The sequence below is a fragment of the Mytilus edulis genome, chromosome 3, assembly GCF_963676685.1.
Source record: "Mytilus edulis chromosome 3, xbMytEdul2.2, whole genome shotgun sequence".
NCBI lineage: Eukaryota > Metazoa > Mollusca > Bivalvia > Mytilida > Mytilidae > Mytilus > Mytilus edulis.
In genome coordinates this window covers 99,266,715-99,283,552 of record NC_092346.1, presented here as the reverse complement: position 1 = coordinate 99,283,552, position 16,838 = coordinate 99,266,715, and the positions used below count along the sequence as shown (strand labels likewise).

The 16,838-nt window shown below is 31.1% G+C and overlaps 1 protein-coding gene across 2 annotated transcripts in view; it reads left to right on the top strand.

Moving 5' to 3' along the window:
* The window catches only part of LOC139517937 (probable glutamate receptor), a 39,845-nt gene that overhangs the window by 20,473 nt on the left and 2,534 nt on the right, over window positions 1-16,838 (top strand). Inside the window, exons 5-11 of one of the 2 annotated variants that reach the window (XM_071309494.1) lie at window positions 8,196-8,378; window positions 9,764-9,859; window positions 10,795-10,971; window positions 12,076-12,167; window positions 14,499-14,586; window positions 15,313-15,640; window positions 16,379-16,482. In XM_071309494.1, the coding sequence (XP_071165595.1) occupies window positions 8,196-8,378; window positions 9,764-9,859; window positions 10,795-10,971; window positions 12,076-12,167; window positions 14,499-14,586; window positions 15,313-15,640; window positions 16,379-16,482 (1,068 nt within the window). Of the gene's footprint in view, window positions 1-8,195; window positions 8,379-9,763; window positions 9,860-10,794; window positions 10,972-12,075; window positions 12,168-14,498; window positions 14,587-15,312; window positions 15,641-16,264; window positions 16,483-16,838 lie in introns of both variants that reach the window. The other variant, XM_071309493.1, reaches the window with a different exon arrangement.

The following is a 16,838-nucleotide window of genomic DNA, read 5'->3' as shown; positions in this document are numbered from 1 at the left end:
ACAATTAGCCTATCTGTTTAGAAATTGATTTATCGTCTGACCTGTTGCATTGTAAAATAGCAGATGACAATCGATCCACACCTTTTTTGAAATATACAAATCGTTATAGAAGAATACTATCTTTTCATCTAAATGAGATTTATTGTTCCGTTATCAAAAGACAGTTTCATTATTTTTTTTCAACACGTTTTTGCCACTCAGATAAAAATTGTCTGGTATAGGAGCGTACAATAAATTTTCCGATTTTTTTTGTAGCAAGTAAACGAGGTCCTTGACCCCAATTGTCTTTTATTTTCAAAGTCGTACTGACAATAAACCATAAATATTTTATTATGAAAATGCTGTCTTTAAGTTTTCTCTTTAACCACATACATTTTGTTTGTTTAAGTATAAGCTTTATAAAATCAGACAATATAGCAGATGTCCTATCTAGACAAAAATATTTTTTATTTTGTTATTTTTTTTCTGTCAATAACTACAATTTGGGAAAGAATTGAAACAACTTTATCGTGTAGCCTCCCCATCTACCTTAGTGAATCGTGTAGCCTCCCCATCTACCTTAGTGAATGACGTAACAATAACAAACGGAATGCTTTCAAAATGTCATTTCATATTGATTACCTGCGAGTAGAATTTTACTTCCACAAAAAAAAAAAAACCACTTTATTGGAGATAACATCCTACACATATGTGATATCTATATCGTGCAAGTTTATCAGTTATATAATTCCATGAATTCATAGACACCAGGCATATCTGTATGAAAAGCATGATCAATAAATTTTTTAGCGAAAGTTTTATCGTCGTTTATTTTATTTCATCGTCTAATTGAAGCATTTTAACAAAACTTAAATTGCAAAAACGCATTTAGAGAAAAAAAAATGTAATGCATTATCTGCTCATGTTACAACAAGAGAGGAAAATCGACTATGTATTGTGAATGAAATGAACTTTTTACATTGTTGAACACTTCCTAGATAAGAAAGAAATGTATTATCAAAAATTAGAAACTAGGTATTAACCTCCTGTAAAAGTTTACGGTATGACTCTTTATGTTGAGTGGTTGTATATATGGCAATTTATACTTAACAACCTAAATTTTGCAACTGTCGCGTCAAAATATTGTAGTTATGCGTCGATGTAAATTATTTTTGTATAAAAGACGGATGATACCGAAGGGATGCTCAAACCCATATGTTACAAAAAATCACAACACCGACAAAAAGACATACTGCAGTCCAAATAACACAAGATAAAAACCTATTAACTGTGCAACATGAACCCAAACTGGGATGATCTGAGGTATTCCAGACTGGTGAACACGAAATGTTTAAGATGTAATACCTGACGTGCTACTCATGCAAGTACAAACTTGGTTACAAGTTTATTTCGGCATATTATTTTCGGGTAGATTGGATGGCATTGTGATTACGATACTATAAACATATAAAGGAGGGACGAAAGATACCAGAGGGACAGTCAAACTCATAAATCGGAAATAAAGTAAATAAAATGTTCTCTTGAGCACAACTTTTACCTATATTCGAATTAAGAATAGTTCATGGGGGCTTGCATTTATACTGATTTTACCACGGGTTGGCATTTTATATTAAATATTTTACTACGAGCGATAGCGAGGGGCAAAATATCAGCATAAAGGGCAAACCCGTATAAATTCAAGCCCCTATGAATTCTTTCTATTCTGATAGGACAAATACGGCAATTCTTATGGATCAACGCGTTTTAGGTAAAGGCAAATATTTGCCATTCCCATCAATAAACGCACTATTAAATTGACATTAAAAAACGGAGCAAACTGAAAATAGTAATTATTATAAGATAGGTTTGCATATATTTAAATGATAATTTTACTTGTATACCTTATATTTATTAAAAAAAGATTTATAGCACATTTTTGCATTTTTTTTAACGTTTCATTGTGAAGATTTTCGGTTTCAGAAACGTGTATTTTCCCGTAAATGCTTATATTCTTACGTCATAGATCTATGATGATTGGTAGCTCATTCATAAACAAGAACTATTTTTTAAAAAGTTATCCGACGTATTTAAATTTGAGTATATGTTTAAAACTATCATTACGATAACCTTCAGAAGCACAAAGATACCATTTAAATAACGTTTTTTCTGTTTGTGTTCAGTATTCTCGGTCCTCGTATCTTTCTGTTTACATTCACCAAAACCCCGCGGAAATCTCACATGCGTAGGTGCGTTCTAAAAGTCATGTACGTTCGTACAACAAAGTTTACATTAAAAATTGTATAATCGTCCCGAATAAACAGCTGTCACGGATGCAAAGAGCTATTGGAGAAACAATTATTTTAATAAAAATATAAATCTTTGTAAGATCTAGTTCAAATATTTATAGTTTTTCACTTGCTTTCCATCACGCTATAATTAACGAGACGTTTTTTCAAACACAACCAAATCACCCACCATGCCAGCATTTTGTCCAATCACAGAAAGGATTTTCGAGCATGCGTATTCTGTTTCCATAGTTAAGCGTCCTTAAGTTCAAAGGGCACAAACCGAAACTATACCGACTACGTCGGAAAAAGCATATGACGTGGGAGTTCGATTGACACATTCCAAACAATATATTTCATATTTTACCACGATGCGTACTCAAAGTGTTTGAAGAACGTCATGTTATAATAGCAGGCAAACTTATATTAAAAAAATAAGCAACACTCAAATTTTTAATATTCTGTGAAATCAAGTTGTTTTCATGGCTACCAAATTTCGTGGAATAAGGAAGCCTTTTAATTTCGTGGAATAAGGAAGCCTTTTAATTTCGTGGGTATTTGATTTTGTGTTTTTGACATTGATTGCATTACAGACAATTATTAATTTTTACTCCGCTGAACATTGACATTTGTACTGTTTGCCTTACCAACAAATGCCAGGAAAATTGGTATCCCCCTAAAAAAATAATGAAACATCCGTATCTGATTTTTACTATAAAAAATACATTATTTGCATCATAGTAATTAACTTTGCCACCACAACAACAATGACGCAATACTTAAGCTTGCTGTTAGTGTAGGTTGCAGGTTTATTGCGAATGCAAATAATAACAAATTTTGATTTGTTTTCTTTGATCTTTTCTGAGAAATAGCTGCTGACTAGAAAAGCAATCCAAAACAGCACGTCATGCTCCTGATTAGAAAATGGTCAATATTCTTTTAATGATTTCTCAAACCAGTTGAAAGTTAAGCAAACGTTATTTTTTTAGATTTATTTAAAAGATATTTGTTGTTATCCGAATTTGGATATTTAATGACCTATTTAAAAAAGATGTCATACTATTTTGATTATGCTTTTTTTAAAATTTAGAATAAAAACAGTGATTATTACAGCATATGGATTATAAAAAAACTTGAAAATATTAAATGGCTATAAAACAGAGATTTATATATGTATCTTTCCTGATTTTTATAACCATTTTTATTTATTTTACGAATTCTACTGTTTTTGAACAGCTAAGTTTCTGAACCAATAATTCTATAAATTCGATGCAAATGAACTATGACTGAGTTGATATAACTGCAATACTTTACTGCACATTTCTGTATATTAGAAAAAAAACCAAATACAAGCGAAACTATATATTAATAACAACAAGAAAGTATTGATAAAGATTTATTCACAGAAAATAGAAACATCATGTGATTACAGTACTTAGCAAATTGGTTTGTAGAGCTACTAATTAATTTTGACATTTAATGAAGGGAAAGAGCCTTTTAATTTTTTTTTATCATTTAGACTTTTTTTGCAATAGCATTTTAAATGAATTTTTTTTATGATTATTCTAAAATTAAAAAGCGTCCGTCTTCTATATTTGTGAGGATGAATCAATTAACTAGCAGAAAATTTAACCTGCTACCCTCGAAATCACGTGTCTTTTTTTATTTGGAAATTAGAAATGTTACTTATTTGATAAAATAAATGGTATATTTGAATTTATCATTAAAACAAAATATTTGAACTTACACGAAAAGAATCAAAATTGCAATAAATCTCTAATACGGAAAAAACCCCCAAGTCATTCATTGGTCATAGTACGATTTACAATACGACAAGAATCAACTTAAAACTATTGTTTTATAATAATCCTACACATTATTGTAATAACATTAGGCTTGTTCAAAAGTGTTATGGAAATATTTGCCTACATAATGTCCTTTTAGACTACCGATCTGATTTTTGCAAGAAAGGTTTGTGAACATAAGATGAGAAAGACATGAATATAACCATTGAATATCAACCTTATTTTAGAAGTTGTTGCCACTTTATTTTCTCAATGAAGTAATGTATAAACTAAAAAAAAAAAGAAAGATAGGATCCATTATGTTTTTTGAAACCATCATGGAACAAGAGAGAATGCAATTTCGTATCTTCTGCTTTTAATGTAAACAAGAAAAATACCTGTATTTTTACTCGAATTTTTATAACAAATGGGATATCATATCCTTATGTAACGATGTTTAGTACTGTAAATGTAATACGATCCAGATAAACTCGTTTATTCTTTAAATACATTAATTTTGAAATGATACCAATTTAACACCGTAGTTTGTTTCAGTACTTACATTGGTTTTGTTTTGATTAATTCGGTATGACTAGTTGTGTATTGTATACAGTTCTATAAACATTCTGTCATACTTGTTATCGATAATATATTGATATGTGTTGGTATTGCTCAAGGTCAGATTTGTCGCAAACTCTTTATAACAATAAATACTAAATCTGTTGAATACATCATTCTTTTATTAGTTAGTTTAAACATGTTTAACTATTAAAAACAAATGGATTAGACACAAGTTTTTCAACTTAGTTCTGTCTTCTTCATGATATACATGAATATACATTATATTTATACAGCACATTACATAAATTTATAATTTTCTAATAAGCATGAAGGCATGTGTGTACTATTGTTTTTCTGTTTGTCTTTTTCATTTTTATTCATGGAGTAGTCAGTTTGTTTTAGATTTATGAGTTTGACTGTCCCTTTGGTATCTTTCGTCCCTCTTTTACAAAACATATTTTCTAAAATGTATAAATGCAGAAATCATCATCTTAATGCCATACTTCACAGCCCGCAGTCTATATTTAAAAGACGTGGTTATGACATGGCGACATATAATTAATTACTGTATTGAACATTAAGAATTAAACATGAACACAATGTTTGGAAAAATTAGATTACGAAGCAGGACATCAGTCCCAATTTAAACTACTAAATGAACATATAACCGTGTTTTAATTTCCCTTGTGTGATGTAAATAAATAAATGATTTGTTTGAAAATAAATTAAACGATCTTCGTTAGAAACATTAACAAGGGAATTCCCAATAAAATCATTTAATTGTTTACTCTAAATTAAGTTATCATATTGGTACAATATTGACGCTTAATGATTTTTTAAAATGATATTTATTTATTATGAGAAACTCGTAATAACCGAAACCGACTCAATATTATATTTTTATATCTTTGATACGTTTCTATGTATTAATAGAAAGTTTACTGCTTTTTTTTGTATTTGATTTTACCTTTAGGACGTTATTTCAAACAAGATGTTGCATTTGTTTAAAGCGTCTTTTGATGTAGATTATTTTGTTGTAACACTTAGATAACTTTTTAGGAATTCTAAGCCGTGGATGTTCATATAACATGCGTTTGTCTCAAATTAATTGGTTATTTGAATACCCAGCAATTATAATAGCTTTGGATTAGAGTTTTGTGACAATTAGAACGCCCTTAAGGCAAAATTTTTGGATTAAATACCTGGGATCACTCCTGATATTTGACGTGTAGTGTGGGTTTATTCCTTGAATGACAACATCCTTTGATATACCGACTATTTACCTGTAAAATAACGTTGGCGTTCGAGGAATAGGAGTAAGAAGTTATCACAACAAAAGTGCTTGCTTGTGAAAACAATCATACTAATTAAACAGATAGGTAATATCTAATTCATGTTTTACAAGTTGTTGAAAATAATTTTTTGCTGTAAATGCTTCAACAAATATGGATTTTCTTAAAATGAAACTTTGAAAAGTCTTGCATCACAAATTCAACATGTACATAGTCATATTGTCAGGAATTCCAGTTAACACAAATTCTACAACTGCTTCTTTGGTCTTTGAAGTTTTTTTTTCAATATTTCTATAGTTGTGTGTGCTGTAATATCCTTCCATATCAATAGAAGTTCTTGTAACTTTATTTGATGTGTTTGATTACTATGTTTTAGAATGTTAAGTTTGTTCTGGATATTTTTCTTTGTTATAATACTGCACCCTTTTTTGTAGATCATGATTCATAAATAGATATTGGTAAGGGGTAAATTACAGGCTTCCGACTTCGGAACAGTCACATACATACAGAATGTGGCGGGGATAAATATGTTAGCGGGATCCCAACCCTCCCCTAACCTGGGACAGTGTTGTAACAGTACAGCATATAAAGAACGAAAAATACACGTCAGTTGAAAAAGGTTGTTGTTTGCTCTTTGGTCGTGTTGTTGTCTCTTTAACACATTCCCCATTTCCATTCTCAATTTTAACTCATCGGATGGATACAAATAGAAATATTACACAGAGTGGACGTGGCCGTGTACTTTTTATACGAACAACAAAAAGACATTAAGTACAGATCTAAGAGTACTCGCAGTTACGGACAGATAGTACAAACCCACTGAATACTAATAAAAAAATCATGCCACTAAGACTGAATTCTTGTTACCCTATTTTATGGATTTTCTTCAAGCTTTGCTGAGTGCCAGTTTGGAAGTTATAAAATTTACGTAATTATTTCTGATGATTTTTAAAGTTTAATTAACAATTACTGTTCAATTAAAGTCTTCATATAGTTAATGTATATACTTACATGTACATGAAACTATACGAAATGATATGAAATTAGATAAATCTCTAATACCTTTTTTTAGTTTGCAATAATTGTATTTAACTTAAATGTCTTTAATATTTATAATGTTTCTTATGTTAATAAGCATTTTCATTCCAAAATTTTGATTTTTTTTCCCAATAAAAAGTCATAAAATAAAAATAAAATGTTTTTAAATTCATAAAAATTAACCCTAAAATTTTGCTATTTTTTCTAACCAAAAAGTGATAAAATGTTGCAATTGTGTCACGTTCACTAATTATTTTTAGCAGGTAAATACTTATAAAAACACCTATTGTTATTATATAAAATTATATATTGATAACAATTTAAAAACCTTAACACGTTATGTGTATCACTCGACATTTGGCATTTGTACTTCTGCTATAATCATTTGGGCGTTTTACGACATAAATAAAGACCTTTTTCGGTATTTGTCTTCAATTTTTGCAAACATTATCCTTCTACATTAAAAACTCATCAATGATACGTACACTGTACGCCACATACTTTTTCTTCGACATAAGACTGATCAATAGATTTTTTGTTTTAAAATAAATTTCGATTTACTTTGATCGTTGAGGAATGTATTTATAGAATAATTTTCATTGTTATTGGATCATCATATTAGTTATTCTTTTTATCTGACATTTTTTTTTATAGAAAATGATGATTAAAACAATTAAATATTAAATGTTCATTCAGGATATAACAAATGATGAAACTTATTTCTATTTAGCGAAACGCATGTTATATACAGAACTGTTATGAAGTGTTTTTAATCAGAAACATGCATGTTTTGCACGACATATACTATGTACTACATCCTTAAGCGAATCGAAACAAATAATAACCCAAGAAATAACAAAACAACAAAGGATCAAACTGAAATGGATCATAACTAAATTCAATCAGGCAAATAAATACGTAATTCCAAAGTATTCTTTTATGAATCGAACTGACCAATAAAACGATCCATCATAAATCATTATATATTTTGTTTTTGTAAATAGAAGAAAACGACAATAAATTGGCAAAATCTTTCAGAACATTTGGATATTAATACTATTCAAACTCATTTTGTATTTGGTCTTTAAACTTATTTTATTCACTCGTCACTGGTGATTTTTTTAAACGAAACATTCATCTAAAGTTCACAATTATAATAATCTGATATCGTTGATGTGTCTTTTTTATGATCGATTTACGACTGTATCTCGCACATGAAATAAGACTAAAACTTTATTATGTTTGAATTAATTCAGGTTAACAAAATGGATCGGACGAACCTTGACTTTGGAGCCTTGATACAAAGAGAGACAAAATGGATAGTTTTATCAATGGACCATACTAACAGTTCATTCGTTTCTTCTGTTAATCACAATATTTCTAATATAGCAGTCATAGAAAGCAGTGATAGATTTATGCATATTTGTAACGGAAACACGGTATGTTATCTCAACTCTTATATACGTTTCCAAATACTATGGATATACTTAATCTACTTTCGATTCAATCAAACAATTCATTCAATATGCAAAACAACGGTGAATTTAAACCTTTCCATAAAATGCATAATGCAACTTATCTTTTTAAATGACTGATTGTTACAGGCAGTGTAAAAACGTGTAAAAAATGTATGTAAAATAAATGTCCTAAACAAAGTCAGAATTATGGCAGTGGTTTCAATTTATGTTGGTGTTTGTTTTTGTTGCACCTCAGTGTTCCTGTTGTTCCCCCCTTATAGTTTATGTGTTTTCATCGGTTTTAGTTTGTAAATCGGATATGTTTTCTCTTAATTGATTAATGAATTTTGAACACCGGTATATTGCTGTTGCCTCTATGTAGACCAACAAATGACATATAAAACTGCTTTAAAGCACACAAAAATATTCCCTAGACAACAAAAATAATATTTTATTAATTTCTTGCGTGGTAATAATCATTTATATGTAGCATTATTGGTTTTGAGAAATTTCTATAATTATGATATTATATGAAATATAAAAAAGGTAGCAGCAATCCCTTCGGTAGAACTAAAGAAAACAAATGTAAATATTCTTAGATAATCACATGACCAACAAAGTACCGCATATTTCAATAGAATAGACGTCGTATTATCTGCATGTGTAAACCACCATATAATTGTAATACACCAGACGCGCGTGCGTCTACATAAGACGCATCAGTGACCCTTATATCATAATAGTTATAAAGCCAAACAAGTACTAAGTTGAAGAGCATTGAGGACCCAAAAAAGTTGTGCCAAAAAGGGCTCAGGTAATCTATTCCTGTGATAAGAAAATCCTTAGTTTTTCGAACAATTCAAAGTTTTGTTACATGAAATGTATCAAATGACCATATAATTGATATTCATGTCAATACCGAAGTGCTGAATACTGGGCTGGTGATACTTTCGGGGACGAAACGCCCACCAGCAGTGGCATTGACCCAGTGGTGTATATAGTTATCAAAGGTACCAGGATTATACTGTAATACGCCAGACGCGCGTTTCGTAAACATAAAACTTATCAGTGACGCTCAGATCAAAATACTTATAAAGCCAAACAAGTACAAAGTTGAAAAGCACTGAGGACCCAAAATTCCAAAACGTTGGACCCAGACTAATTAAAGTTGTCATGATAGAGTGCAGTTTTAAAGAAAAATACACAGTAGACAACATATATTATAAAGTGCAGTTGGCTGTTCATAAAAATAATACATAAACCTAATTATATTTGATTTTTACACTGCAACTTTTCTATGGGCACAATTAAAATTCCTAACCTTTCGAAATCTATATTTTGCACGTGACTTTATATTTGTTTTTCAGATCATTTCGTCGGAAGATCTTATAGTTAACAAAAACTATTCTAAAGACGAACTGCAAAACGCGATAAAGGCAACAGGGATATCATCAATTGTAAAGGTAATCATTTGATTGTCATCATCAGCAGTCGGTATCAAGGACATTGGCTTTTGAAGAACCAGAATAACAATATACATTCTAAGAAGTAGACATCAGTATTTGTAATAGAATAGTATTTTCTGCTACTATGGAGACATTAAATATTCCCTTTACAAGGTGTAATTAAGGTCACATTACTAATGAGACCCTTGTTTGTTCTACCAACTGGTAAAGGTTTTACGATAAACAATCCATCAGATACACATTAAGAGATATCAGATTTGAACAACAAATACATGCAATCACTTTAACAGATAATTAACAAAGGTTTCATTTACAAAACAATCTCCGTATTTAAGAACGTATTTGTGTCATTATTATCAGGCCTTGGACATACACATATGCTTTTACGCAAATCATAATTAATTGGATAAGTCACTTGCAGTATAAAGATTGGAAGCAAAAGGCGACGAAAACAACGGTATATATGTAGGATAAAACGTTAACTTACAATTGATATAGACCTGGTGCGAAGACAAGTCACAATTCCAACATCCGAAAAAACTTTGTACAAGCAAATAGTCTAAGATTTAGCTGGACAAAAATCAATGTTTAGTTACGGTTCTCAAATATGCATATCTGAAATATATATAAGTAGGTGTAATTTCATATTATCATTTCTATGATATTCTGACAGTCAAAAATCTTACATTAATTGATCTTGAATAATGCAAAACTGTATGATATCGTGACAAATTATCTAAATAAAACAATGCATGTACCAAGTCGCTAATATGACAGTTGATTTCCATTTGGTGCATGTGTTGGAACATTGATTTTTTCCATTTGTTAAATAACTTTCATTTTAATTTTCCCAGGAGTTCCGTAATTTTATTATTTTACGTGTTTAATACTTGACCTTTGTTATTTATTTGCTTTTACTTATAAATTTACAGACCTATGCTGGAATGCAATCATTCAAAGTGCAAACGTTAATGTTCACACGAAAAGGTCGTCAGTTGGTTAATGTCCCGTTGAAAACGAATCTCAGTGAAATATTACTTCAAGGCGAACTGTTTCCAAACACAAAGTACGGATTTAATCAAAAACAATTGTTAGTGACAACGCTAGAGGTGAGATTAAGAATTAAAAGTATGATCCATGGTAATGATTTAGACAAAAAAATAATAGTTTATAACAATCATACATTTTTTAATGTATGCGTCCCAAGGACTTTTTTAATGTACCTCCACCAGGAACGCTCTTTATCTAATAGCCAGGATGTATTTGTACCGAAATTCGAACAAAAAGGACCAAAACAGAAAGACAAACGTAAACGTGTTTAGACGAGAAAAACAATCGTCTGATTTATGTTTTTTTCTATCGATTTATGAGTTTCGAACAACGATATACTACTGTTACTCTTATTTATGGTAAAGCAACACACACAAAACAAATATGACTAATATCAACCATCAGCCATTGAAATTCAGGCTTCTAAATGTGTTTATTGCAACGATTGAATTTTTATAATATTCAACCATTCAGGTGTTCTAGAAAAATCAACAATGCACTAATAGTAATAGTAATTTGTAAAAGTAAACCGGTAGTTGTTATTTGGATATAGGAAGATGTGGTATGAGTGCCAATGAGACAACTCTCCATCCAAATAGATATAGGAAGATGTGGTACGAGTGCCAATGAGACAACTCTCCATCCAAATAGATATAGGAAGATGTGGTATGAGTGCCAATGAGACAACTCTCCACCCAAATAGATATAGGAACATGTGGTATGAGTGCCAATGAGACAACTCTCCATCCCAAAAAAAATTTATAAAAGTAATTCACTAGGTTATTGTAACACCGCTTTCCCGTATTAGGTAAAGGTTGAACGCTCGCACATATTAAACCCCGATTTATTCTGTATATGCCTTTCTAATGTAACCGGTGACTGTCGTTGGTTTATAAATGTAATATATAGTTGTCCGTTTATTGTTGTAGCATAAATTATGCATTTTTGTCTTTTGAATTGCCATACATTTTATCATCCTATCGCAATTTAAATCTGATTTAAACATGCCCAATCATAGGGTGATCTGTTTTTTTCACATCTTCGTATTGAAATTGAAATGTTTTTTTAATAGTATGTAATCGTTTATAAGACCACATCTCCTTGCTTTCAGATTGTTAGTAAATGAAAGCATATTCAGGATAACGTATATATTTTTATTTCAGTGGCGACCATTTAATGAAAAGACATCAGAAGGAAATTATACGGGATTCACAATGTTTGTATTACAGAGATTAGCACAACAGTTGAACTTCACGTACGTAATTTAAAACAAAATGTATTGGATTGATTAAATAAATTAACTAGATCATTTCTATCACGAAGATAACACATTCATAAACCTTTGTTTTTACCACAAAAGACAGCACCACGAACTCCAGCAAAATAGAAAACTCTGATTTAAAATCGTGTATCCGAAAGAGTATAGATACTTGGCTGTCCGTTATAGCTACTGCATACGTTGTTTGATAGTACGATCTCTAACAAGTATTTATGACTTTGTAATATCTAAATATTTGCATGGTCGGTTATGCATTATACTAACTATCTTTCAGTCAAAGATTTTCTACTGAAAAGTACGGATAGTATGCTGTTGTTATTTGTTTTTGACATTAAGAGAATTTCATTTTATTACACAAAGGGTTATGGTTAAGGATTATGTAATATTTGTATTCGTTAAAAATCAATCAATTTTATTGGAAAATAAAAGCTTACCGAGCTTTCCGTTATTTTATTTCATAATTTACACATTTGAAAGCTATCACATTATTTCCTATCCAACTTAAAGTCTATGGATATGACTTAAATTGTACAAGGAATTTTCATAGAATTAACACTAAAATGGAGCAAATTGAGCACACAATACAATTTGTTCAATTTTGGATTTCATTAAATATGAAACTGACTTCATACAAAAACGTCTTTAAAGGAATGAAACAAAGCTAGCATTATCCTTTCCACTTTCCGATATATATAGAAATCAAAATTTGGGGATTATGTTGAACGTACCTTTCCCATCGATCTTAAAATAAAGAATAAGGGGTTTATGTTAAGTATAAAAATAATAGATGTTGTATAATAGCCAATTAGTCACATATTCGTCAAAGTTCAAAGAAACAGGATGTAAGAAAAATTATAGGCAACCAAAATGCATTCATCAATGAGAAAAAAAACCATAACATATGGTCGGCTATATAAGTTCCCGACATGAAACATATGAAACTATTCGATTGAGAACACTAAAAGCTTTCTTTATAACAATATAATTTATGAAAAAAAAATGATATACATGAACCAACGACAACCACGTGCACTGCACTATGTGCTTCTGACTTGTGACAGGCACATAATGAATGATGCGGTGTTAAACATATTTGTGAACGATCAACCCTCCCTCACCTGCGACAGTGGTGTAACAGTATAACATAAGACCAAGTTATAAAAATCAGTTGAAAAATGCTCAACTCATTAGATGTATAAAAAACATAAATACATCTAAAGTTGACAGGTACCTATACATCCCCAAAACAAAAAGACACTAAATAGATATAGAAGATGTGGTATGAGGGCCAATGAGACAACCATCCCAGTTACAATTTATAAAAGTAAAATAAGTCAATGTACGGTCTTAAATACGGAGCCTTGGATCACACTGAACAGCAAGCTATAAAGGGCCCCAAAAACTTACTAGTGTAAAACCATTCAAACGGGAAAACCAACGGTCTAATCTTTATTAAAAAAACGAGAAACGAGAATCATTTATGAACCACATCAACAAACGACAACTATTGAACAACAAATTCCTGACTTAGGACAAGTGCAAACAATTGCAACAAGATTAAACGTTTTAATGGTACCAAACCTTCTCCCTTATCTGAAACTAAGTACAGATCTGTCAGGTAGTTCAAAGCCAATAAAAAAAATAAAAAAAGCATGTATTCAAGGCTGAAGTCTGCGTCCTATCTTGACTTACATGACAAATTTTACAATGAGGGTCGCCTGTTGACAAATCTTAATGACAAAAAATATGAATTCAGCTTTCCGATTGTGTAGTTTCCATTTCTATGTAACATCATATCAGCATGCCTGAAAATGGCGTAAATATCTCCAATTCGATACGACTCTAGGGCTTACGTTTCCTATCATGATTTCCTTGGTAGAGTATTGGTGCTCACACGGAAGTTATCAAACCTAGATTTCGAAGTGGTGAAGATATATTAATTCCACCGAAAATTAAACAGATGCCATCAAGACTTGGCTAACCATAAGGTATATCTGTTTTACAGATGACGACGGATATGTTTACTGGTTCTTCCCACATTCCCGCTCTCTTTTTTCTAGGCCTGAATGTGACCAACTGAATTATATTTGTCACCGGATTTGTGCAAACATGAACAACACTCAGGTATCACATATTGGACAGAACATGCTTACCCTTAACCGGCACCTGATTTGTCCCTGTTCAAATCAATGTTCGAACAGTGACTTTACAATCTCACGGTGCCACATTTCAAGATTCGCATATTTGTAACATGTTTAAAAGTCATGAAATAATTATATAAATCAGGTAGCATATTTTTACAAACAGGTTTAGGATAGTTGAACCAGAAGACGGACAATGGGGAATAAAGAAAAATGGTTCCTGGACAGGAATGATCGGATTACTTGAAGACAGAGTAAGAATTCATTATCCATCAAAAACATATTCTCAGTAATGTTAAATAAATTCACAGAAAATTGGTTCACATGTATGGTATCATTCGAGAAGAGATTCCCATCTGTCCTTTTCTTGAATACACGTACGTCAATGCATCAGTGTTATGTTTGGCGCATATTTTCCTTCTTTAAAGAATGATAAAGGTATTTATTAAATATGTACCAACTAGCTATTACGAGACATCGGGTTTAACGTCCGCAATTTCGACCAACCAAAAGTGCGTATTCTATCCATCTGTTACAGCCAAACATACATCCCACTTAAGCATTGGTTTACTGCCGAGCGGGATGTCCATTGGATGACCATATTTCAAGACCCCAGCAGAAACAAAAGATTTGCAATCTTTGCTACATGTGAAAAGTCAATTCATTAGAAAAAAAAGACAATATAAATAAGAAGATTTAGTATTGGTGCCAATTAGACAACCCAACAATGTGTAAAAAAAGTAAACAATTATAGGTAAAAGTACGGACTTCAATACAAAGCTTTAGCTCATACCGAACAGCAAGCTACAAAGGGCGCCAACATGACTAGTGCAAAACAATTCATATAGGAAATCCAACGGTCTTATCTGTTTATAAAACGAGAAACGAGAAACACAGGTGCAAGCAAATGCAGTGGGTAAATAACGAATAAGAATACATGCTATCTTTCTTTTCTTTGATATGTTAAATATAATTTTCAGAAAGTGGACATTGTTGCCGCTCCTTTAACAGTTACGTATGATAGATCACAAGCTGTTGATTTCTTGTATCCAATCTTTTTCGACACCAACAGGATCGTGATAGGGCGACCCATAGACGACGATGATAACAAATGGAGAACTCTCATTGATATTTTTAGTGGAACTGTGCTGGCATACATTGCTGCTAGTATAATATTTGTTACAATATTTTTATGTTTTGTGGAAAAAGTTAATCCATATTATTTTTTGGAGAAAAATAAGGAAAAAAATCGCCTGAGTAAATTGGCTGATTGTTTTTGGTACAACTATGGAGCACTGTTAACTCAAGGTAATGTGGCAATTATAAATAGATAACGCCAGTATATGTTAAAACATTGAGGACGATTGACAACCATTACTTTATCAATTTGCTTTTGCTTTCATTGCGAATACGAAAATGATAAAATATAAATACAAAACCCATGTTAAACATCGTGTTGATCATTATTTTGAGTTAATATCCTGTCGGCGACAAAAAAAAACCCTCTGAGCTGCAATCAGTCATTTATGTGTTTATATAAAAATTAGTAAACCTTCATAGTTTATTTCAAACGTGGATTTCTCATCTTTTACACTTTAAATGCACAGATACTAAACAACTAGTGAGGCAAAATGCACTTTAATTTTCCTAATAAATTTTTATCAACTTTTATAACCAAATAAACAGAACATATTCATGAAGCATTAGTATACATGATTATTTGTAAAACCGATATCTATAAACAGGACAAGTATCTTGATGAACCATAATCGAGTGAGTTTCATACCGTACACATAGAAATCAAAATTAATAAAACAAATCGGTTGGAATGGTATGGACATAACGAATTTTACCTCAGTGCATGCATATTCTTCTTTCCTTGTATAAAATCAATTCCCCATATTCAGATTTATTTTTCAATTGTTTAAAAAGGAGGAACTAATACACCACATTCGCAAACAGGACGAACTGTTCTGAGTTATTGGTGGATATTTTGTATTGTTTCCATGGCTATATATAGCGGTAATTTGGTGGCGTTTCTTACAGTTGCCAAAGATGAATTGCCGTTTACTACAATGGCGGGAATGGTTCAACAAGAAAAATATAAATGGGGACTGTATGGTCACGGTTCTATGCATAGCTATTTATCTGTAAGTATTAATCAAAATTTATATGATGGAACTCATTGTACGCATCGAAATTTTAATCGGCATACTTTATCGAATATGACTCTGCTCATTTGTACTATTTTTATCATGTTTTTTTTATTTAGAATTGTTCATATGAAAAGTACCATTTTGAAATTACTTACTGTATTTTGAATTTATTGTTCGAAAGTTGCCAAGCTCCCGTCATTTTTTGAATTATGCACTTTTAAAATCAAATTTAAAAGTACGTTCCCGCAGAATACATCTTGATCATTTAACTTATCTTAAACGACAGTACGGATCCACAGTTATGTCATACCGTGTATATGGATAAGGGTTTATGTGTGCTCAGCGTTAGC